The 25356-nt window shown below is 44.2% G+C and overlaps 1 protein-coding gene across 1 annotated transcript in view; it reads right to left on the bottom strand.

Moving 5' to 3' along the window:
• The window catches only part of LOC127416076 (sodium/potassium-transporting ATPase subunit beta-1-interacting protein 2-like), a 271196-nt gene that overhangs the window by 57118 nt on the left and 188722 nt on the right, over positions 1–25356 (bottom strand). The window contains exon 4 of the mRNA XM_051655196.1: positions 8254–8454. Within this exon, the coding sequence (XP_051511156.1) occupies positions 8254–8454 (201 nt within the window). The remainder of the gene's footprint in view (positions 1–8253; positions 8455–25356) is intronic.

Below are 25356 nucleotides of genomic sequence, written 5' to 3'. Positions count from 1 at the left end.
AACAGGATAACAAAACACATGAACATGGAGGGAAAACAGGACATCACCTGACTAGGGACACATGACATGAAACAGGAAATAAACTTTTCAAAATAAAAGACATGAAAAACATGAATCAACAAAATACACATGACATATTTCCCCAACTAAGGGGCAGCTCCCGACTCCCCAACACCTGAACAAAACACATAAAACATGGCATAATATTCCAAAGTTCTGTAGGGAGCTAGGGGGGTCTTGAGGTGTAACTTGAAAGGCATAGCGTGGGGCATGGGACCAGGGCAGAGTCAATGGATGGTGGGGCTCGAGGGGTGGAGCTGTGGAAGGTGGGGTTGTGAGAGACTTGAGGGGCGGAGCCATGGAAAGCGGAGCCATGAGAGACTTGAAGGGTGACACCATAGAACTTGGTGCCCGGAGAGTAGCCGAAGACTCGAAGCGCTAGGGTGGAGCCGATGGCAGGGAGGACCAAGGCGGTGCTGGAGGCTCGGAGGAGCAAGGGGGATTGGAAGACTGAAGGGAGCTGGTGGGACTGAGGACCAAGGCGGAGCCTTAGGGAAGGAGGTCCCCGGTGGAGCTGACGGATCAGAGGGATGAGGCACAGCCAGAGGATCAGAGAGCCAAGGTGGAGCCAGGTGACCAACAGACCAAGGAGGAGCCATAGGGATGAGGGACCCCGGCAAAGCTGACAGGCTGAAGGACCGCAGTGGAGCCGAGGGAATGCAGAGCTGAGGCAATGTCGAGTGACCGACAGGCCAAGGCGGAGTCCAGGGCTCGGAGGGTCCAGGCGGGGTCGGAGGGTTGAAAGTTCCCCTTGCCTGCTCAGGAGAACTAAGGGTGGGTACAAGGGCGGGAACCATCTCCAGGTCCAACTGCTCAGATGTGGCCATGACATGGTGTAGAACAGACTCAGGCATGGCTGTGACGTGGCATGGAGCAGGCTCAGGTGTGGCTGTGACGTGGCATGGAGCAGGCTCAGGCGTGGCTATGATGTGGCATGGAGCAGGCTCAGGCGTGGCTGTGACGTGGCATGGAGCAGGCTCAGGCATGGCTGTGACGTGGCATGGAGCAGGCTCAGGCATAGCTGTGATGTGGTATGGAGCAGGCTCAGGCGTGGCTGTGACATGGCATGGAGCAGGCTGAGGCATTGCTGTGACATGGCATGGAGAAGGCTGAGGAATTGCTCTGACATGGCATGAAGAAAGCTGAGGATCCGGGGCAAAAGATGGCGCTAGCTCAGCGACCATGACGAGGAACTCTGGCTTGGTGGCCATGACGTGAAACTCTGGCTCGGCGGCCATGACGTGAAACTCTGGCTCGGCGGCCATGACGTGGGACACTGGCCCGTCGTCCGCCTCCCCCACAGTGAATGGTGAACCACTCATTAGAAGGGCAAGGTCAATATACCGAGTCAGGCTCAGGGAGGAAGCTGGCTCACTCGGACCTGCCCGGAGGGCTACCTCATTAAAGTCCACCAGGCAGGCCAGAGTGCAGAAGTCCTCCAAGTAGTCCTCCAGGGGATGATTCCCCTGATGTAGGCGGAGGAGCTGGTTTGCTGGGTTCATTATGGGAGGTCAGGTATTCTGTAACGAGTGGCTGCTGGCGCTGACAATGATAAAGATGATGATGATGAAATGAAAAACCCAAGTGCAATTTAATCCAAACGTGAAATCCAAAACAGTAGATCCAAACATAAATAAAACATAAACATGAATTTGACTTGACTATGACATAAACTTGACTTGACTTAACATGGCATGGCTAGACTATGAACCAACATTACATCAACAATACCTGACAAAGCACAATGGGAAAACATGAGGGCTTAAATACATGGACATGGGAGAACACATGACAAAAATAACCAATGAACAAACAGAACTGATAACAGGATAAGTTCAGTGTGAAACAGTTTCACACTTTGAGTGTAAAATGGCGCCGAGTATGGCTGCTGCGTTGCGAGCCCCAACACAACATTGTAGTTTTTTCGTTTGTTTTGTTTACAATTACAAGTTTGTTTTTTGTCTTGGATGTTGTCTGCCTTATTGTCTACGACAGACAAACACTTTTGGATATTGTATCTGCAATTACACACCGTAAACCGGACTTCAAATTCCTCAATGCCGACCCGCTGTTTACAAACACGCTAGCGGAGCCCTTTGTCTGGGCAGCCCGGCCGTGGAAACACAGAAGGAAAAGGGGAAATAGAGCCGGCGTTCTCATCAGAGTAAGACGTAGCGCAAATCGACCCCCGCTACCCAGTATTCTACTGGCAACTTTTCAGTCTCTGGACAACAAGCTCTGTGAGCTGAGAGCACGGATCTCTTTCCAACGAGAGACGAGGGACTGCTACATTAACTTCCTTACAGAAACTTGGATGTCTGCGGAGATTCCAGACTCAGCCATCAAACCCGTGGGATTCTCTGTGCACCGACCGGACAGAGCGAAAGACCTCTCATGTAAAAGCAGAGGTGGTGGTGTATGTTTTATGATCAACAAATCCTGGTGTGATCAGAGGAATGTACATTCTATCAAGTCTTTCTGCTCTCCTGATCTGGAATTTCTCATGCTTCTGTGTCGACCATTCTGGCTACCGAGGGAATTCACAGCGGTCATTATCACTGCTGTGTACATCCCGCCACAAGCCGACACAGACTGGGCACTCAAGGAACTGTATGGGATTATAAGCAAGCAGGAAACCGCGCACCCTGAGGCCACGTTCATTGTGACCGGGGACTTTAACAAAGCCAATCTAAAATCGCACCAAAATACCACCAACACATCAGTTTCAACACACGAGGGGACCGGGTTTAGGACCATTGCTACTCTCCCTACCGGGATGGCTACAAATCCCTCCCCCGCCCACCATTTGGCAAATCGGACCACTCTTCCGTTCTGCTTCTGCCCGCTTTCAGGCAGAAACTGAAACAGGAAGCACCCGCCCTCAGAATGATCCAGTGCTGGTCAGACCAATCAAACTCTACGCTACAAGACTGTTTTGATCACGTGGACTGGGAGATGTTCCGGTCCGCCTCTTATGATGACATCGAGCTTTACGCTGATAGCATAATGTGTTTCATCAGAAAGTGTGTGGAGGATGTTGTTCCGACCAAAACAATACGGATCTACCCGAACCAGAAACCTTGGATTAATAGCGATGTTAGCGCGGCACTTGATGCGTGGACCTCCGCTTTTAATTCTGGGAATGCGGAGGAGCATAAACAAGCCAGTTATGCCCTCCAAAAAATTATCAGAGCAGCAAAACGTCAGTACAGGAACAAAATTGAAGGACAGTTCAACACCACCAACTCTAGAAGCATGTGGCAGGAAATTAATATCATCACGGACTTTAAAGGGAATTAAAACTCCACCGTGAACACCACTGCCTCTCTCCCGGATGAGCTAAATACTTTTTATGCTCGTTTCGAGGGAAATAACACCGACCTTGCGGAGAGAGCTCTCGCGGCCGAAGCTACAGAGGTTAGTTCACTCTCCGTCTCTGTAGCGGATGTAACCCGATCCTTCCGACGGGTGAATATCCATAAAGCCGTGGGTCCAGATGGCATTCCAGGCCACGTCATCAGAGCATGGGCGAACCAAATGGCTGGTGTTTTTTATGGACATTTTCAACCTTTCCCTCTCTTTGTCTGCAGTCCCCACATGCTTTAAAACGTCCACCATTGTGCCTGTACCAAAGCAATCCAAAATCACTTGCTTAAATGACTGGCATCCTGTTGCTCTGTCCCCCATCATCAGCAAATGCTTTGAGAGACTAATCAGAGATTACATCTGCTCTGTGCTGCCTCCATCACTGGACCCATTGCAGTTTGCTTACCGCAACAACTGATCCACTGATGATGCCATTGCATCTACAAAACATACTGCTCTCTCCCACCTGGAAAAAAGAAACACTTATGTGAGAATGCTGTTTGTAGACTACAGCTCAGCATTCAACACCAATGTGCCCTCCAAGCTTGATGAGAAACTCCGGGTTCTGGGCTTAAACAGCTCGCTGTGCAGCTGGATCCTGGACTTCCTGTCAAGCAGATGCCAGGTGGTTAGAATGGGCAGTAACATCTCCTCATCACTGACCCTCAACACTGGAGCCCCACAGGGCTGTGTTCTCAGCCCACTCTTGTATTCCTTGTACACACATGACTGTGTGGCAACACACAGCTCCAATGCCGTCATTAAGTTTGCTGATGTTACAACGGTGGTAGGTCTGATCACTGACAATGATGAAACAGCCTACAGAGAGGAGGTGCAAAATCTGACATGCTGGTGTCAGGATCACAACCTCTCCCTCAACGTCAGTAAGACAAAGTAGCTTGTGGTGGACTTCAGGAGAAGAGAAAGAGAACACAGCCCCATCACCATCAATGGAGCACAATTGGAGAGAGTCAGCAGCTTCAAGTTCCTGGGTGTCCACATCACTGTGGAACTCACATGGTCTGTCCACACTGAGGCCATTGTGAAGAAGGCTCATCAGCACCTCTTCTTCCTGAGACGGCTGAGGAAGTTTGGAATGAACCGCCACATCCTCACACGGTTCTACACAAGCACTGTAGAGAGCATCCTGACTGGCTGCATCTCCGCCTGGTACAGCAATAGCGCTGCTCACAACCGCAAAGCCCTGCAAAGGGTGGTGCGAACTGCCAGACACATCATCGGCGGTGAGGTTCCCTCCCTCCAGGATATATATACCAGGCGGTGTGTGAAAAAAGCTTGGAGGATCATCAGAGACTCCAGCCACCCGAGCCATGGGCTGCTCTCACTGCTACCATCAGGCAGGCGGTATCGCAGCATCAGGACCCGCACCAGCCGACTTCATGACAGCTTCTTCCCCCAAGCAATCAGACTTTTGAACTCTTGATCTCTCACGATCAATATACATCAGCACTGCACATTATTAATCTTACTATCTCACACTGGAATGTCATAAATTATATTCTCTCTTAACAACACACTGGCAACTGACTATCAACCGACAGCCTGAATGTCAATACAGTACAATACAACCTACTGTACATTTTATATATACTATATACTATTTTTTTATTGTATAATGTCTATTCTATATTGTGTATTGTATACTGTACATTGTATGTTATTATTTGTATATTGTGTTGTGTGTAATTGTGTATATTAGATTTTAAATTGTGTTGTGTAAATCTGAAGTTTATTGTAAATTGGTATATGTCTCATCACTGTCGCGACTACTATGTTGCTCAGAACTGCACCCAAGAATTTCACACACTATTGCACTTGTGTATATGGTTGTGTGACAATAAAAGTGATTTGATTTTGATCTGATAACAAGACACATGAACATGGAGGAAAAACAGGACATCATCTGACTAGGGACACATGAAACAGGAAATAAACTTTTCAATATAAAAGACATGAAAAACATGAATAAACAAAATACACATGACACTTCCAGTAGAATGTGACCATCAATAAGGGAATAGCAGTTCCTGGTCTGCTCTCTGGAGAAGGGGCACCACAAAGCCACTAAAAGCTCCCACCAGGCTCCTCATCTGGCTCCGCTACTCGCTTTAATATCTCTGCAGGAGCATCAGTCTGAACAGAGAAAGGACTATAAATAACAGGACGAATGGAGCCGATGCTAGCATGCGCTCTGTTACACCTCTTTAAGAGACAAGTTACTGACCCCCTGACATCATAGCTGATAAGGTATACTGGTCCTGCAAGGAAATGCTTTCATGTACAGCAGCAGTCACGCTGCACCTTAAAGCTACTTTATATGTGCAAAAAGCACACTGTCATTATCAAAACATATTGTTCACAAATGCATACCTGCCAACACTCCCGATTTTACCGTGCTTCTCCCACTGACCCCAAGGGGTCATCTGAAAAGTCCACACATTGTGCTAAAACTGGATTTTTTTTTTATTGAAGAACAAAAGGTTCACTAAATGTTCAATAAGATGTACAAAATTACACAGATCCAACAATTAATGAATACAACTACTGAGTCATAAAGACAAGAAGTACAGGTGAAGGAAAAAAAAAATAATAATAAAGGAAATATTGCCTTTGATTTAAAGACAACATCAAACAGCATTAGCAGTGCATTTAACTTGTGCAAAGTGATGCATTTTCAAGTGAAACAGAATAGGCAAGCATCACTACTGCCATACCATTATTCATCCATTAAGGATTAAAGATTTTAACAAACCTCTAATCTTAAATTTTAAAGGAAGGAATATTCATGATGCAGATCAGGCAACAGCACAAATGCGCCCACAAAATCGCTACTGAATGCAATTTACGCACACAATTCTGATCTTGTGATCCGATTCTGAGCACTACATAGCAGAGGATGCCGCAGACCACCGTATTTGACAAACCCTGCTGGGACTGTACAGCATCACTTTGATCCTGACACCTGGATCATCTCTTAAACATGCAGAACATGCACTTGATGACACATCACATATGGATATATGCCAGGTTATAACGCTCTTCTTTGTCATTTGATGATTATTTGATTAATTACTGCTGAAATGATCGGTTGAATCTACATGAGCCTAATTTGCATAGAAAGGAGGCGTGTTGGCGTGGTAAGGAATGACAATGACTTCATTTAAATACTCAAAACACAGTACAATTTCACTGCTGATTGTGCCTGCTTAAACAGATTGCGGGTGGTTAGTGAATAAGACGCAGGTTGTTGCACTGAAATACCACGCACAACAGTGCCACAACTGTTTAGTGAATCTTCCCCACCATGTTTCAAAAGTACAGCCACAAGATGTAAACATTACATGTGTTAATAAGATTTTATGTGTTTTTATAAACAAAAGGATGAGGCTAACTTTTTTCTTTCCTAATTAGATTTTTGCCTGGCAGATTATAAAACTGGTGGGGAAAAAAATCACATAGTCTTAAAATGAAGGAAGGACCAGAATAGTAAAAATAGATTGGGGATGAGTTCTTTGTCTTGGGCCAGTAAGCAACACATAATACCCTAGCAATTACCTAGGAACACCCTAGCAACCACCCAGAACTGTCATTTTTGATAAGAGATTATGAAAGCAAACATTTAATTTGATGAATCATGCACAACAACAATAAGAAAAGGTATTAAGAAAGTAAACAGGGTCAGTTTTGAATTTATGATGTCTAAAAAAAAAAAAAAAAAGCAATAAATTAGATTTCTGTGTATGAAAATGGAAACCGTGGGAGAGTTAGTCCTGTACGGGCTTGTAATCAGAGAACTGGTATATCCAAGTTGGAGGGGCTTCTCTTCACAATTGAATCAGAGACGCTGATTGCAGAGGGGGATTGAAGTATGTCTCGCAGGTAATGCATAAGATAAAAAAAATACCCAGACTCAGAGGGAGGCAATATGTTGAGCTCATATTAACACACATACAAGCAATATCAGCACTGGAATATGCCGCTCATATTCTGAAGGATTTCTGTACCATTATTTACCTTATGCAGAATTTGTGTAATCAACAGGTTATGTTTTTAATAGACAAAAACTGATGGGTAGCACCGACAGCCCAGAATCGCTGAAGCAGTCTAGTTTTCCAATCATATACTCTTATATTGCCTCCTGATAAAAGGGATGTGTTGTCAGTTAGACAATGTTTGTAGAGTAAATGCATTACTGCTTTGTAGGCTGTTTGAATTGGGCCTTTCTTGCTTCTGCGTAGAAATTTGGCTCATAAAAAAGGGCATTAAGTTCGCCTATCAAATGCATTCAGATCCAAGATCAACACAGTATAAAAAAAAAATGATATAAAATATCAGTTCATTATGTAACACTAACCTGTTTTTATTCAGAACTTATATATAAAGCAGAACCGAATGCTCTTCATGACTTTCAGTTATGCTAACAGTTCATAAACATTAAAGTCGCCGATGATGCAGGACTAAAGAAATTAGTATTTCACTTGTGAAAATAGTTACCGAATTAATCTGACTCACTTGCAGAACCACAAGTCATTAATTTTGTAATGTCTTGAAATGAACAAAGAATTGTACAGGTAACTGTGTTGACTTATTTAAGTCTTGTGACACTTAAATCAGTGTAGTTTTTTTAATTAAATTACAAAGTTCCATGCCGTAATCTTTGCAGTTGATTAGTGAAATAAAACATCAAATATAGGAACATACTGTAAATCAATGGTACACAATTGTAAACACACAAGTTAATACCAAAGGCAACATTACACTAGCAATCACAGTAGTTGCAGGATAGAGGGATTAGACTGTACTCACAGCTAGGACAATCTGCAAGGAACTGTGAGCCACCTCCACATACTGGTACTCCAGCAGACAGCCAGCGATGCTGATGTAGCGATGGTCCTCCGGGGCCCAGGAGGGAGGAGGGGTCACGGGGGTCACCCTGCACCCCGGGCCGTTCTCCATCCACCAGGAGCGATGCATGGAGATGTTAAAGGTCATGATCAGGTCTGTGTCCTGCGGGAGAAGATGAATCAGAGGAGAAACTCCATTAAACATCACCTGGAGTCAAGTGAAATATCTGGATTATGAGTAATTATCAGATATACCATTTAAATGATTTTTGTGTTTTCTGTTTGCCTTACTGAAGCAAAAAAAAAAAAAAAGAAGAAGAAGAAGAAAAAAAAAGCTTAAACCAGCCTAAGATAGTGTCTTAGCTGGTTTAAACTGGTCTCCCAGCCTGGCCAAGCCGGTCTTCAGTTGGTCTACCCAACCAAAAAAAAAAAACAGCCTGGAAAACCCACAAACCAGCCAAGGTTTTTTTTTTTCAACAGGGTTTACTCAGCCCAAGAAATGTAAACCTATTAAAATCAGTCACATATTTTTATATTAAGTGTATACTATTAATTCTTATTACACGGCTCTCTGGAATACTTGATTCTGACTGGTCAATGTTTGGTACGCCCTGACCGAGGCACCCCTCGGTATAGACGTGCTGGCACACAGCTGGCCCCCTGGACAATGCAAATACGTTTTTCCCCCAGTGAGCCTACTTGCACAGACCCTGTGCAAGGTCAGGGAGGACAAGGAGCAGGTCGTCCTAGTAGCACCCTACTGGCCCACCCAGACATGGTTCTCCCACCTCACACTCCTCATGACATCTTGAAGGTGTATGTAACCGCCATTTCAGCACATCACGATGCAGTGGATGGTAAGTATTTGGGGAAGCACGACATGATCATCAGGTTCCTGAGAGGCGCTAGGAGGTTGAATCCCTCCAGACCACGCCTTATCCCCTCATCAGAACTCTCTGTAGTCCTTCGGGGTCTACGGGGTGCTCCTTTTGAGCCCCTGGAGTCAGTTGAGCTTAAGGCACTCTCTTTGAATACTGCCCTCCTGACTGCGCTCACTTCCATCAAGAGGGTAGGGGACCTGCAGGCATTCTCTGTCAGCGAATCGTGCCTGGAGTTCGGTCCGGGTTACTCTCATGTGATCCTGAGACCCCGACTCTACTAGGAGTGTAGCAGCCTCCTGGGCCCTGACCAGTGGCGCCTCTTTGGCAGACATCTGCAGAGCAGCGGGCTGGGCAACACCCAACACCTTTGCAAGGTTCTACAATCTCCAGGTTGAGCCGGTTTCGTCCCGTGTGTTGTCAGGTCCGAACAGGTAAGTTCTGGGACAGCTGGCCGGGTGTTCCGCTTGCACATAGCGCCTTTCCTCTCCCATGAGATGAAGACGTACGCTTTTGATTCCCAGTAGTGTTCAGAAGTTGTGATCCCTGGATGACTTTTCTCCTTAGCCCTGTGGCAGACGAGTTTGCGGAGAAACTTGCTGCCGGCCCAGTACGTGTGCTAATTCGGCCCTGTACTGGGGTAGTTGCTCCACATGTGCTGGGTCCCCCGTAGGTGACCCCATGTGATATCTTCCGCTAAATCATTTCCCTGTCAGTAAACTGCATCTTCCTTGGGCAGAGGCCCCTCTGCCCCCGGTCACCATGTTTGTAGAAACTCCTCCCCCCTTGGGTAGGACTTACCATGGGACATCTCCACATGACATACTTCCGACAAGACTCGGTAAGACCATGTGACATATTTCCACTCAAAATACCCCCCCCCCCCCTGGGCAGGGTGTGGTCTCCGCGGTGTCTTCCCCTTGGGAGTGACACCCCCCTGACGTAGACATTTATGGCTCCCAGTCGGTTAACAAATTCCACTCTTTTTGGAGAAGAAAAAGAGGAAAAGAGGCCACGGCTGGGCTAACCTGTCCCTATTTTTTGGGCAGTCGGCTTGTTTCCAAAGGACTGTTCGACAATCATAAGAGTGTTGGGGGAGGTTACGTGATGGCCTGGTGCGCTGGCTACAAGGCACACAGCGGTCTGCCCGTCTCGCACCACCAGTCCACGTAACACAGTTCAGCTAGTTGTGCCGTTTTGTATAGGGACCTCTAGTGTCACTACATCGACACAACGTCGAGTGAGTGACAGACAGGGAACATCCTGGTTACTTTCGTAACCTCTTTTCCCTGATGGAGGGAATGAGATGTTGTGTCCCTTTTGACACAACACTGAACTACCCGCTGAAATGGCCGGGACCTTGTCTCGGCTCCTCAGCACAAAACCTGAATGAGTGGTTGCATACCAACTCCTTTTATACCTGTATGTCAGGGGGAGTGGCATGCAAATTCCACTCGCCAATTCCCATTGGCCTTTTTTAAAAAAGGTGTTTGGGGCTCCCAAGAGTGACTCCTAGTGTCACTACATCGACACAAAGTCTCGTTCCCTCCATCAGGGAACGGAGGTTACAAAAGTAACCAGGACGTTTTAATGAAATTAACCATGGTGTTAGTACAGTAATATGTTGTTAATTTAGTAACCATGGTTAATTTTGTGGTTACTGTAAATTTACAAAAATGCCATTGTGAAGGTAAGGTAAAGGTTAGGTTTAGGGGTAGGGGTTAATGTAGTGTGTCTGTGGGACTCTACATAAATACAATAAACACACTGTAGTGATGCCCATACTGTAAGTTAGTATTTAAATATGGGTGAAAATAGTATCTGACACTATCTGCACCAGGGTGCAAATAGTATCTACCATTATTTGCACTGGGGTGCAAATAGCATCTGCCTTATTTATTTGGTTAGTAGCCATGTTATAAGCGGGATAATGTGCAATCAACCGGTTGTTAATGCAAAATAAACCCTTCACGGTGATACAAGTCCTGATCACCCTGTCGGGGTTTATTTTGCAGTAACAATAGACTGACTGTACATTATCTCTTACATAGCAATGCCAAAGATCAATATTTAAAGCACTGCAGTGTTGGGGAAGCCACCTGTACTTTGAAACTGTAGCTTCACAAGTTACAGGCTATTCATAATTTAAAGTAGTTAAACTACAGTCAAGCCACCCCTTTGAAAAGTAGCTTACTTTAAAAAAAGTATTTATTTAAAAACTTAAAAAGTAGCCACCCAAAAAAAAAACAAAAAAACAAAAACAACAACAAAAAAAAAAAACAACAACAACAACACTGAAGCTATTTAAGATAATTTAATATCTTTAAAGATAAATTATTTTTATTATGTAATCAGAACAGTATTTATCTGACACAAAAAAACAACAAAAAAAACAGGATCTCAATATTAAACTCAAATATCAATTTACAAAAAACAGAGACAGAGAGAGAGAGAGAGAGAGATGCACGTGTCTGTGTGTGCATCTAAGTTTTGTTGTACTTTGTTGTTTGAGTTTGAAATTAAAGTGGTAGATTGTTCACTCTGGTTCCCACTTCCTCCTTGGCAGGGAAGGCAGAGTCTGCCACAGTAGTGCCGAAACCCAGGATAGGAGGAAGATGCGCCATCAGAAAAGCCCTCCCTGCTGGGGGAAGGTCGTGACGTGGAGGAGGTATGATACAGTGGTACTGGAGTGGTTCGCACGAAAGCGGAGGAGCCCGCTACCATCCACCAGGAGACAAAGGAGCCGCTGCTGTTCACCAGGGGGCGGGGGGGCTCGCTGCCATCCACCGGGAGGCGGAGGAGCTTGATACCGTCCGCCAGGAGGCTAGGTCCAATGGCATCATCCGGTGTCGCGGAGGACCGCTGCCCAGCTGGCTGAGGACCGAATGGCGGCATGGTCGGGGATCGGAGTATTTCTTTTTTCTCTCTCTCTCTGTCTCTCCCCCTCACTCTTTCCCTCTTCCCTCTACCTCCCCTCGTCTCTTCCAGGGTCCAAAGAGGTGGGAAAGACCTGCCGGCAGAAGGACGGCTGGTAGGGAAACACCTCCCCTCCAGGAAGGAAGGGGAGTACGTCAAGCTGGAGGTTCCCCGGCCTGAATCGGGTGGTGGAGGAGTGTGACGAGGAGGAGTTTAAAATTAAAGTTCTGTTGATGGTTCACTCCAGTTCCCGCTTCCTCCTTGGTAGGGAAGGCAGAGTCTGTCACAGTATGAAATGTAGTACCTTGAACGCTGACTTATTTAACAATGTACGTCAAATAACAAGCACTCTAGAATATATTAATCAAGCTAAATCCAGTCCACTCCTATTTATTGACGCATATGAGAGCAAGGAATTTCTCCTCTGAGAGACGGCTCCACTTCCAACCTTGAGAAATGTACTATTCCTTAAAAACTTTTATATTAAAATAATAACATATTGTGGTTTGTGATCATTATAACACTTACAGCCATTATTTAAAAAGTCAGACTTTGTCTCATATGGGAAATAGGATATCTCACAGCAATTAAAGGGATTGTAATTTGTTGAATCATTAATCAGTTTAAAGCTTTAAAACATCTTCTGGCCCAGTTATTTAAGTGGCATCCTTTGCGATTAATTCTGAGACGTCAAAGGGACTTGCAGAGTCACTTATATGTGGCATGTGGATAATTCCACAATCAAATGGCAGAAGAAATCACATTTCTGAAATCCCAAATTCATTTTTGTGGGCCATTTTTCAGCCTTAATGATCTGAATGCTGGCATGTGAAGTGTTTGCAATACCCTGGGTCATTTGAGTGAATGCCAGTTACACAAGCAGGGGATTATTCAGCAGGGCTTTAAGTCGGAAGAGTATGCAATGAGAACACATTCAAACAAATCCATCAGTCTTAAGAAATGAGCATAGACACAAAATGAGCAGAGAGAAAAAACAGAAAGAAAACAAGAAATAGAAAGTCAGAGAGAAAGTAATAGGAAATTCTGACATTGTCAGACTTTTGACTTGAGGCATAAAGTCTGGTCCACTTTGCAGCTTATTCTGGATGTGAACTGCCCACTTAGGACAGGAAGAGACCATCTGACTGACATGTAATGTGACCAACTACCATTTGTTTTGTTTATAAGTTTATCCCGTTTAGGGATGGGTAAAGGCCAAAACAAACACAAACAATTCTAACTAAGCTAGCTTGATTTTGTGCGTTGTTGGGTTCCAAAATGTGTCACACTGCAAGTCATAACAAAACCCAAATATGCCTTGTATTCTCAATGTTGCCGCAAGTGGTGCTATTGTGGACAAACTCACTTCAACAAGAAGTTTTCTCTTTTAAGCCAACTACTGCCATGGTGGAGCAACAGTTTGCTGTTATTGCTGAACAGGTACGTTAAAGTCAATATATTTATAGCAACTTCCCTGAATAATAACACTTCTAGTTTAACGGCACAGACTTTTGAATGTAACTCTATCACCCCCTTGAGTACTGAGGTTTGTTACTGACACATTAATGCAAGAATGCACGTTAAAGGAATAGTTCACCCAAAAATGAAAATTCTCATAATTTACTAGCTCTTATGCCATCCCAAATGTATACGACTTTCTTTCATCTTCTGAACTCAAATGAAAATTTTTAGAAGAATATCTCAGCTCTGTATGTCCATACAATGCAAGTGAATGGGTGTCTACATTTTTAATCTCCAAAAATTACATAAAGTCAGCAAAAAAGTAATCCATAAGACTACAGTGCTTAAATCCATGTCTTCAGAAGCAATATGATAGGTGTAGGTGAAAAACAGATCAACATTTAAATCCTTTTTTGCTATAAATTCACCTCCCCGTCAATTTCCACTTTAACTTTCACATTCTTCATGCATATCACCACCTACTGGGCCTACAGAGCTGAGATATTCTTCCAAAAATCATAATTTGTATTCTGCAGAAGAAATAAAGTCATACACATCTGAAGTGGCATGAGGGTGAGTAAATGATGAGAGAATTTTCATTTTTGTGTGAACTATCCCTTTAAGCAAGTTCAACTGGCAATGCTCTGGCCAAACACTTGCATTTGCATACACATACTTGTTTATTCCAAAATATGGGGTGGCAGTCTCCACAAACGGTTGTACAGAACATGACAAAGGAATGAAAAGAATTTAGCAGAAATGTGTGTAGACTTTGTGTTCAGTATTTCTATCTATCCAAAAGTAATATGCATAGATTAGTTCACAAATTTTCACAGATATTTGTGGGCTGAGGCTGAGGCTGAGACTTGTAAGAGAAATAAACTGCCTAACCCTTACACCTACAGATGCACGACGGTATAGATTTGATGTTTGCGCAGCAAGACTATTCTCCATAAACTCCCCCGTCTGATCTGACATTTTCAAGCCACATTTCAGGCCCTACAAGTGTTGATGCTTGCCACTGAGCTTGTTATTCATGTAGGTAAGCTGAAACTGAAGCTCCCCACGAGATATTTCACTCCTAAACTAAATGCTGCTATAAAAATTGCTTAAGAACACAAAAGAAACAGCAAACCACCACCAAATTTCCACCCAAACAAAAGGAGGCCTTTTAGCATTTGTCGGAAATTTGCCTCCAGTGTTTTTTGAAGCAGAGATTGACTAGTAGTCCCCATTATGTTTTCTTAAAGGCCGCTGGAGGATCAATCACTCCCCCGCCTCCGTAAATGGCTCTACTGTTTGCCCAGCCAGTGTGGGTGATGTGATAAAGCGCTTTTAATCCATTTCAAAACGCACACCAATGGTGGACGTTTTGTTGACGACTCGCCCAACCTCAGAGTGCACTGTCTATCTCAACTTGAGCATGACACTAGTTTTTCTCATTTAATGTGCCTAAAACAGTAGTAGTTTCTTTTTTCATAAATATTTTCCTCACTTTCTCTGACCTTTACAATTAAACAGCTGTTTTTTTTTTTTTGTTGTTGTTGTTGTTGTTGTTTTTACACTGCTGTGCCTTTAAGGCTTCTATGCAAATGCTCTCTGCACAAGGTTTGACGGACTGTGTACTCTTATTAGTTTTGGTGTTAAGGAATAATTGGATTTCAAAACAATGAAGAAAAATATTTGATTTCTCACAATATGACCCCTTTAATTTGAAGTTTCTAAACAGTTTTCTATGTAAACATACACAAACGAATGACCATTGTGCTTCATTTCGCTTTTTTTTAGCATCTCGCTTTTCGTTTCATTTTTTTTTTTTTTTTTTTTTTTTGCGTCTCATGCTTGAGCGGCACATTTTAAAGGAATATTCTGGGTTCAGTACAAGTAAAGCTCAATCGACAGCATTTGTGGCATAATATTAATTACCACTAAAAATAATTTTGACTCTTTCTATAAAATGGTAATTTAAACAACTTAACAGCTTTTTACTTTAACATTTCTGCCTTTAAACCATCCACACCAATACTATTAAGTCTATTAAGCTTAACTTGTATTAAAGCTGAAACATGCCTTGCCATGTTAAGTTAAAATAACTTAATTGTTCTTGTAAAATGTGCACATAAGTGCCGCATTGTTTGGAGACTGTGTCAAGTTAGAAATAACATTTAAAAACATGTTTCGAGACACCTGCATCCTGTTCCATTCATTGTACTTTGTCTAGCTTTTTTTAACGCAAGAATACATTCGGTCTGAATAGCCCTACATGTCAGCTTTGCTATAACACGTTGATGCTGTGACCTAGCAGTTCATACATCTGCATCAATTAAGCTGTGGTGCTCAATTGAGCAATGTAATTTTATGTCTGGCTCGTGTCGTTTCCTGACACTGATCTGTATGCTGTTTTTATCAATAAAAGTAGACGTAAAGCCATAAAAAAGGTTTATTTAAAACATATGAAACTCTATAAATCAGATATGAAACATACAGTATGTGAGACTCCTCTCCTTTGTTTGCCTAGTCAGACCACAGACAGATGTGTTTGACAGCTCCTTTCTTTCTTTTCCCACTGAATGAGGAAGACATGGGCTAAATAAAGTGTACATGCAGCCTCAGTCTTCTGCTGTGTTGCCTGCGTCTCTCTAACAGGTGTAATGAACATCAGGCAAGTGGATAAACGCAATCCATCAGCAGTCAAATAGCAGGACTGACTGTTCAACACATCAGCATTTCAATCTGCAACAGGGGTCCCACTCACAAATGTTCACCCATTACTCTCTTTCAGTCCGGGCTGAAGTCACGGCGTTGGGAGACATGGGTGACTTGAAAGAAGGGCTGATAGTGAGGGGTTGTCAGGACACCGTCTGGAGATGGATGAGACTACATTTCACCAGGAATTATGGTCTGATGTGCCAGTATGCTTTACAGTGAGTGATGGTGGATGGCAGTAAAGGATGTAGCTAACGCTCTGCTAGGCCAATCAAAACAAAGAGCATGTTTAGGGTTCTGAAGCTTGATTCTGTAGTAATTTGTTGTATGAAAATAGTTAAACATCATATTTTAGGGGGTATTTAATGTACACTTGATCACATGCATTTTTACGGATAGGATAGCTATCTAGTCATGAAAAGATCAAGTTTAAGACACTTTCTAAAACACTTCTGAGACAGATAGCAATCTGATCACCAGCAATGCTTCTAACGTAACTACATTTTTCAGTAGCATGGGAGTTGTTCAGCTATTTTTACATAGTGCGGTTTTTCCAGTTACATGCTACATTTTCCAGCGAGTAGTACTGTAGTGTCACAAAATGCTAAATTAGTCACATTGTATTGTGAATGCAGCAATAAAGCCGAGGAAGTGATCAAACACGCTCACATAAACCGTCTTTGCTCTATCTCATGCAGTGCTGGGAAAACCTAATAATTTAAGTAAATTGGTTATTTCGGACAGTTCATGTAAATGAACCGCTTAAAATAAACGATTCTCTTATATTTAGTGTTGGGGATTTATTTTATGAATCATGTGAATGAACTAGTTCACATAAATGATTCACTTGAGCCTCATGCAGCCTTAAAGGGACTCTTTTTTGAAGTGAAATATTTAGTTAATTGCTACTGTTTATCACTATGTTTTGATTCAGTTATATAAAATGGGATGTTTAGTAGTTTTATTAGTGTACATTTGGTATAAACTTATGTTCAAATTAATGTTGTCACCCTACTTGTTAAACCCTTATGAAAATTAACCATGGGTGTACTATAGTAATTTTGTATTAACACTGATTGTACTAATCACAGTTAATTTTGTGGTTACTATGGTTTTACAACAAATACCATGATTAAACTATGGTTACTGTAAAAAAACGTCCTGCTTACTTGCGTAACCTCCATTCCCTGATGGAGGGAACGAGACGTTGTGTCGATGTAGTGAAACTAGGGGTCACTCTTGGGAGCCCGAGATGCCTCTGGTCTTTGATAAAAGGCCAATGAAAATTGGCAAGTGGTATTTGCATGCCACTCCCCCGGATATATGGGTATAAAAGGAGCTGGTATGCAACCACTCATTCAGGTTTTATGCTGAGGAGCCAAGACAAGGTCCGGCCATTTCAGCGGGTAGTTCAGCATTGTGGCAGGAGGGACACAACGTCTCGTTCCCTCCATCAGGGAACGGAGGTTACGCAAGTAAACATGACATTCCCTATCTGTCACTCACTCGACGTTGTGTCGATGTAGTGACACTAGGGGTCCCTATAAAAAACGCCACAACTGGCTGAACTGTGTTACGTGAACTGGCGGTGTGTGACGGGCAGACAACTGTGTGCCTCGTAACCAGTGCACCAGGCCGACGCGTAACCTCCCCCAACATAGTTATGAGTGTCGAACGGCCCTTTGGGGACAAGTCGACTACCCAAAAGATAGAGACAGGCTAGCCCAGCCGTGGCCTCTTTTCCCCTTCTTTTTTTTCACTCCCTAAAAAAAAGGAGGATTATCCAACTGGGCCGACCAGGTCTAGTCGGGGGGTGTCCCTCCTAAGGGGAGGACACCGCGGAGACCACACCTCGCCCGGGGGGGTATTTAAGTGGAAAATACGTCACATGGTCTTGCCGATCATGTGGAGAAGTCTCATGGTAGATCCTATCCAACAGGGGAGGAGTTACTACAAAAATGGAGACTGTGGCAGAGGGGGCTTTGCCCAAGGAACACGCAGTTTTCCAACAGGGAAATGAATTAGCGGAAGATATACATCGCACGGGGTTACCTTACAGGGAACCGCCACATGCGGAGCACCTACCCCAGGACAGGGCTCTTAGTTAGCACGTGTATAGGGCTGGCAGCGAGTCTCTCCAAAAACTCGACTGCCACAGGGCTCGGAGGAAGTCAACCAGGGAACATAGTTTGTGAACACTACTGGGAATTAATGGTGCACGTCTTCAGCTCAGAGGAGGTGAAAGGCACTATGTGCAAGTGATACACCTGGCCGGCTATCCCGGGCTTATCCGCTTGTATTGCGTGCCACTACCCGGGATGAAACCGGTTCCACCCGGAGGTTGTAGAACCTCACAAGGTGTTGGGTGTTGCCCAGCCTGCTGCTCTGCAAATGTCTGTTAGAGAGGCACCTCTGGCCAGGGCCCAGGAGGCCGCTACACCCCTGGTAGAATCGGCTCGTAGCCCTACCGGGGGCGGCACGTACTGGGCATGATATGCCATAGCTATGGCATCAATGAGCCAGTGGGCGATCCTCTGCTTGGAGACAGCGCTTCCTTTCCACTGTGCACCAAAGCAGACAAAGAGCTGCTCAGAGATCCTAAAGCTGTGCGTGTGATCCAAATAGATACGTAAAGCATGCACCGGACACAGCAACGACAGGACTGGGTCTGCCTCCTCCTGGTGCTGCGCTCACAGGTTCACCACCTGGTCCCTAAAAGGGGTCATGGGAACCTTGGGCACATAGCCCGGTCGGGGTCTCAAGATCACATGAGAGTAGCCCGGACAGAACTCCAGGCACGTTTCGCTGACAGAGAACGCTTGCAGGTCTCCTACCCTCTTGATGGAAGTGAGCGCAGTCAGGAGAGCAGTCTTCAAGGAGAGTGCCTTAAGCTCAGCTGACTGAAAAGGCTCAAAGGGGGCTCTCTGTAGACCCTGAAGAACTACAGAGAGGTACCATGAGGGAATGAGGAGCGGTCTGGAGGGGTTCAGCCTCCTGGCGCCTCTCAGGAACCTGATGATCAGGTCGTGCTTCCCTAAGGACTTACCGTCCACTGTGTTGTGGTGTGCTGCTATAGCAGCAATGTACACCTTCAAGGTGGAAGGGGACAGCCACCCTTCCAACCTCTCCTGCAGGAAGGAAAGCATCGATCTGACTGCGCATCTCTGGGGGTCTTCCCGTCGGGAAGAACAACACTTAGCGAACAGATGCCACTTAAAGACATACAGGCACCTCGTAGAGTGGGCCCTAGCCTGAGTGATCGTGTTTACCACCGTGGGTGGTAGACCGCTTGGGGGGGGCTGTCGCGAGGAGCGTGAGGTCCGAGAACCACGTCTGGGTGGGCCAGTAAGGTGCTACCAGGACGACCTGCTCCTCATCCTCCCTGACCTTGTACAGAGTCTGTGCAAGTAGGCTCACTGGGGGAAACACATATCTGCACAGGCCAGGGGGCCAGCTGTGTACCAGTGCATCTATGCCGAGAGGTGCCTCGGTCAGGGCGTACCAGAGCAGGCAGTGGGAGGATTCTTGGGAGGCAAACAGGTCTACCTGTGCCTGTCCGAATCAACTCCAGATCAGCTGGACCACCTGAGGGTGGAGTCTCCACTCTCCCCTGAGGGTAACCTGCCATGAAAGCGCGTCCGCTGCAGTGTTGATGTCGCCCGGGATGTGAGTGGCTCGCAGCGACTTGAGGTTTTGCTGATTCCAGAGGAGGAGACGGCAGGCGAGTTGTGACATACAACGAGAGCGCAGACTGCCTTGGCAGTTGACATATGCTACTGTTGCCGTGTTGTCTGTCCGAACTAACACGTGCTTGCCCTGGATCAACGGCCGCCTGGAGACCTGCTCTAGGGGAACGCCTGCCCGTAGAAATGTGAGGTCGGTCCAAGGGCTGAAGAGGCGGTGACAGATCGGCGTGATGACTACGTAATGTGTCCCGCGGCGCCATGCCCATCTCGGGACTCGAGTCTGAAGCCAGTGCTGAAGCGGTCTCATATGCATCAACCCGAGTGGGGTGGCCACTATTGAGGATGCCATATGCCCCAGGAGCCTCTGAAAGAGTTTCAGTGGAACCACTGTTTTCTGTTTGAATGCCTTCAAACAGGCCAGCACCGACTGTGTGCGCTCGTTTGTGAGGCGCGCTGTCAACGAGACTGAGTCCAACTCCAAACCGAGAAAAGAGATGCTCTGAACCGAGAGGAGCTTGCTCTTTTCCCAGTTGACCTGAAGCCCTAATCAGCTGAGGTGCGAGAGCACCAAGTCCCTGTGTGCACACAACATGTCCCGAGAGTGAGCTAGGATTTGCCAATCATCGAGATAGTTGAGAATGTGAATGCTCACCTCCCTTAACGGGGCAAGAGCTGCCTCTGTGACCTTCATGAAGACGCGAGGGGACAAGGACAGACTGAGAGGGAAGACCTTGTACTGATATACCCGACCCTCAAATGCAAACCGCAGGAAGGGTCTGTGTCGAGGTAGAATCGAGATGTGAAAGGACGCGTCCTTCAGGTCTACCGCCGCGAACCAATCTTGATGCCGGATGTTCGCCAGAATGCGCTTTTGCGTCAGCATCTTGAACGGGAGTCTTTGTAAAGACCGGTTCAGTACTCGCAGATCCAAGATTGGCCACAACCCACTGCCTTTTTTCGGTACAATGAAGTAGGGGCTGTAAAACACTTTCATCTCGGCCGGAGGGACAGGTTCTATCGCACCCTTCCGTAGGAGGGTGGCGATCTCCGCGTGCAAGGTAGCAGCGTTTTCGTCCTTCACCAAGGTGAAGTGGATACCGCTGAACCTGGGTGGACGCCTGGCGAACTGAGTCGCGTAGCCGAGTCGGACAGGCCCGGATCAGCCATTGCGACAGATTGGAAAGCGCAAGCCACGCATCCAAGCTCCGCGCGAGGGGGACCAAAGGGACAATCTCATCGGACGTACCGGTGAAGCCGGTGCAGTCACCGCAGGGGGATGCCCATAGCGACTAGCAGACGGGGTGCGGGATCTTGAGCCGCGCCGGGGCAGGATGTGCCGGATAACCTCCGTCTGCTGCTTCACTGCTGAGAACTGCTGGGCAAAGTCCTCGGTGTCACCGGACTGGCCAACTTGGGAAATGGGGGCAGCAAGGAACCGTGCCTTGTCGGCCTCTCCCATCTCGACCAGGTTGAGCCAAAGGTGGCGCTTTAAGCGGCGCCGCAAGCCCAGGAACCAATCATCGAGCCGCAAGGGTTCAGGGGAGAGCGGAGGGTTCCACTCTATCAGAAATTCTAATTGTGGAATTAAATATCATCCAATTTATATATATCTCAAATATTTTCTTCTTTAAATAGCTTCAGTGTAGTTAGCTACTTTTTGTTAGTAGCTTGTAGTGTAGTGAATTACTTTTTTAAAAGAGCAGCTTGACTGAAGTTTAACTACTTATGAGTGGTGAGTAACTTGTAGCTTAGGAAGCTACAGTCTCAAAGTAGCTTCCCCAACACTACTGATCACATACAAGACATGACTCAGCCAAGTGTAAATGCATCTGGTAATTCAGGCCACATATGTAAACATTACTACTCCCAAACAGAACTTAGTCAGCATATGGAAGTTTGGGGGCTGAAGGAAGACAAAGAAAATGTGGTCCATGACAGCTTTTGTACTGGAATTGCCAAAACAATTTTAGCAGTGTCCTGTTTTTATTTTTTATAAACCACATCAAGTGCAGCTGAATTTCACTGCCTGGCATTTGTAACATCATGTCAATTAATTCTGTTATATTTGCATACAGCACAGGAATAACATATCGGATTAATATGTGTTTGCGATGAGTTCTGATGTGTGTGACTAAGTGTAAAAAGGCCCTTATTTAAGTAAATTCAAATGAAAATGGTATTTTTCATCCAACAATCATCTCTGAAAATATTGAGCAGGTCTACTGAACCTTTATATAAGTTGAATATATAAAGGTTCATGAACATATTCAGATCAAAAGAACAAATCGTAGTTCATAGACCACACTTTAATACATTATTATAGTCTTGCAGTGAAATGCAATTCAAGACAATTTGAACCTAAACAACTACAGCTAAAACATTGGCATTTCACTAGAAAAGAAAGACCTGATTTAATCAATGAACAAAGCAAAACATCCACACAGAGTGAAATTATGACAGACAGAATGTCCTCTATGGCTTCAAACAAAAACTAAGAGTGCAGTTTCAGCTAGAACAACATCCTACCATATCCAGAACAGACTGCCAGTGCTTTTGAAAATGAATCAAAAGACATAAAATTTGCTAATACTTAGTGGTGCTTGCAAAGGCAAATATCACTTTTGCTTATACTTGCAGTTGGGGGGGTTGAACAAACACAACAAAAACGCAAAGTAATATATGTATTTTTAATATATTGAAACAAAGGATACAAATTTTTGCCATTTAACTCCATACCACTTGTGCAACAGAAAATATAAAAAATTATAGTTTTATATTTAATCCTTAAATGCATGGGTGTTTCGTCAAACATTAAATTTCCTTGGCTCTTTAGCGAAAGGACACATTATGTATATCTTTCACAAATGAATCTAAAAAATGCCCAGAGTGTCTAATTTTCAAAACATATTCAAGACAACAAGAAAAAAACAGAATAGAATATATTCTTACATATTTTGATGTTTTATTTTTTTTATATATATTAAAGTGATGATGCAACAAATATAGAATAGGATTCAAATTTCAAAAGAGGAAACTGGCCGTCAAACACACTGAGCTACACATAACGCATTAGCTACACTTAAGCTACACATATGTACTGTATTTTCTTATTCACTTTTTGAGTCTAAATAGACGCACAACAAACATAATTTCATTAGTACACCCAAATGATAATAGCTAAATCATACTGTTCATCTGTTACACTTGCTAAGTCAAGTCAATTTTATTTATATAGTGCTTTTTACAACATGCATCATTTAAAAGCAGCTTTACAGAAAATCAGGCAGTTATGTCTTAAAGTCCTCATTGTGCAGTTCAAATGAATAACGCAATTGAAAATCATGCTTTAGTAATTATTGTCTTTAGGCCCCCAGTGAGCATGCCAAAGGCGACTTACTTTCACCTATAATTTACTTCCACATTGCTTCTTAGCAAATAGCAATGTCAAATGTAAATCAAGTCAATCACTGAAACAACAGTGCCACTTTGAGTAACAAATAACATGTATAATATACATCGATCAGCCACAACATTAAAACCACCTGCCTAATATTGTGTAGGTCCCCCTTGTGCCCCCAAAACAGCACCAGTTGTACAGAGCAGTTATCTGAGTTACCGTAGACTTTGTCAGTTCGAACCAGTCTGGCCATACTCTGTTGACCTCTCTCGTCAACAAGGCATTTCCATTTGCAGAACTGCCGCTCACTGTATGTTTTTTTTTGATTTGGCACCATTCGGGGTAAATTATAGAGACTGTTGTGCGTGAAAATCCAGGAGTGGTGGTGGTGTAGTGGACTAAACCACTGAACTGGCAAGCAGAAAGTTGTTGGTTCGTTGTTGGTTCCATTGTGTCCTTGAGCAAGGCACTTAACTCCAGGTTGCTCCAGGGGGATTGTCCCTGTAATAAGGGCACTGTAAGTCGCTTTGGATAAAAGCGTCTGCCAAATGCATAAATGTAAATGAAAATCCCAGGAGATCAGCAGTTACAGAAATATTCAAACCAGCCCATCTGGCACCAACAATCATCGATGCAATTATCTAATCAGCCAATCGTGTGGCAGCAGTGCAGTGCATAAATCATGCAGATATGGGTCAGGAGCTTCAGTTAATGTTCACATCAACTATCAGAATGGGGAAAAAAATGTGATCGCAGTGATTTTGATTGTTGGTGCCAGATGGGCTGGTTTGAGTATTTCTGTAACTGCTGATCTCCTGGGATTTCCACGCACAACAGTCTTTAGAATTTTCTCCGAATGGTGCCAAAAACAAAAAACATCCAGTGATGGGCAGTTCTGTGGACGGAAATGCCTTGTTGATGAGAGAGGTCAACAGAGAATGGCCAGACTGGAAAATACATTTTTTGTAATTTTGACATTTTATTTTCTGTTACACTTTTCAGAAGAGAAGGTTGAGGAATACTAAAGAGGTGTGGGCATAACTCCAAAAAATTAGTTCTCATTGTTTTTGGTGAAGGTGCCATATTACATAACTTAAGGCATTAATAATGATATGCTCTTCGAAACATATGAAAAACATTAGAGTTAAGGGGCTTTGTTCTAAGTCTCACAAGTTTTCTTATACGTGTAATTTATTCATGCTCACAAAATCCAACGGCCGTGTTGGGATAATTCTCCATCATCAGGGATTGTTTGTTGTCAGAAAGCAATCAGAGGGCATTTGGAGGGCATCAGGATGGGAAGAGCTGAGCCCCAGTACAGCTGTCAGTCATCTACCCATCAGTAAATGGCTTTTCTGCCAGCAAGCTACAGCAATATTTCCCTGAGGCTAGCACCATGATTTCTGGACTGGGCCAGAACAAAATGGAAGATTAAGGTTACCAGATAATGAGTTTATTTATTAATTTTGAGAGGCTTAGCCTATTACGAGTGGCCAAACTTCCAGAAAGTGCGAATTTAAGATGTTTTGTCCTATTTTGTTTTTTTCCTATTTAGTTTCTGACAAAGTTATTTACACTAAAATGACAATAAGCACGGCAACAAAAAATGCTATATTTTAAGGGGTTAAATCTTGTAGACCAGGAACGTGCCATCCATATAAGCAAGGTAAGCAGTGCTTACCTAACAGAAGGGTGAAAAGGAAAATGACAATATGAAATATTTAAATATAATTGTAATATAAACTACTATTTTCATTCAAATTCGTCATCTTTTCTCTCACTTGAGCAGCACAGTTATTCATTTATTCACTTTGGCACTTAATGTTATGATTTTTCTGATTCCATTGTTTATTGCCCTTTAATTCAACACTGTACGTTCATTCAAACTGAATCTCTCCCGCTACTACAAATGACCAAGGTAAGCATGCTTATCAAAACGAGTTAGCCAATCAGAAGCTCCTTCCTTCAGTCACGCTATCTGATAGGCTAGATTTTAGTTTTGTGTCAGCACGTTCAATTCA

The sequence above is a fragment of the Myxocyprinus asiaticus genome, chromosome 25 (assembly GCF_019703515.2).
Source record: "Myxocyprinus asiaticus isolate MX2 ecotype Aquarium Trade chromosome 25, UBuf_Myxa_2, whole genome shotgun sequence".
Classification (NCBI taxonomy): Eukaryota; Metazoa; Chordata; class Actinopteri; order Cypriniformes; family Catostomidae; genus Myxocyprinus; species Myxocyprinus asiaticus.
The sequence above is the reverse complement of the archived record's forward strand: the minus strand, read 5'-3'. Positions and strand labels throughout refer to the sequence as shown.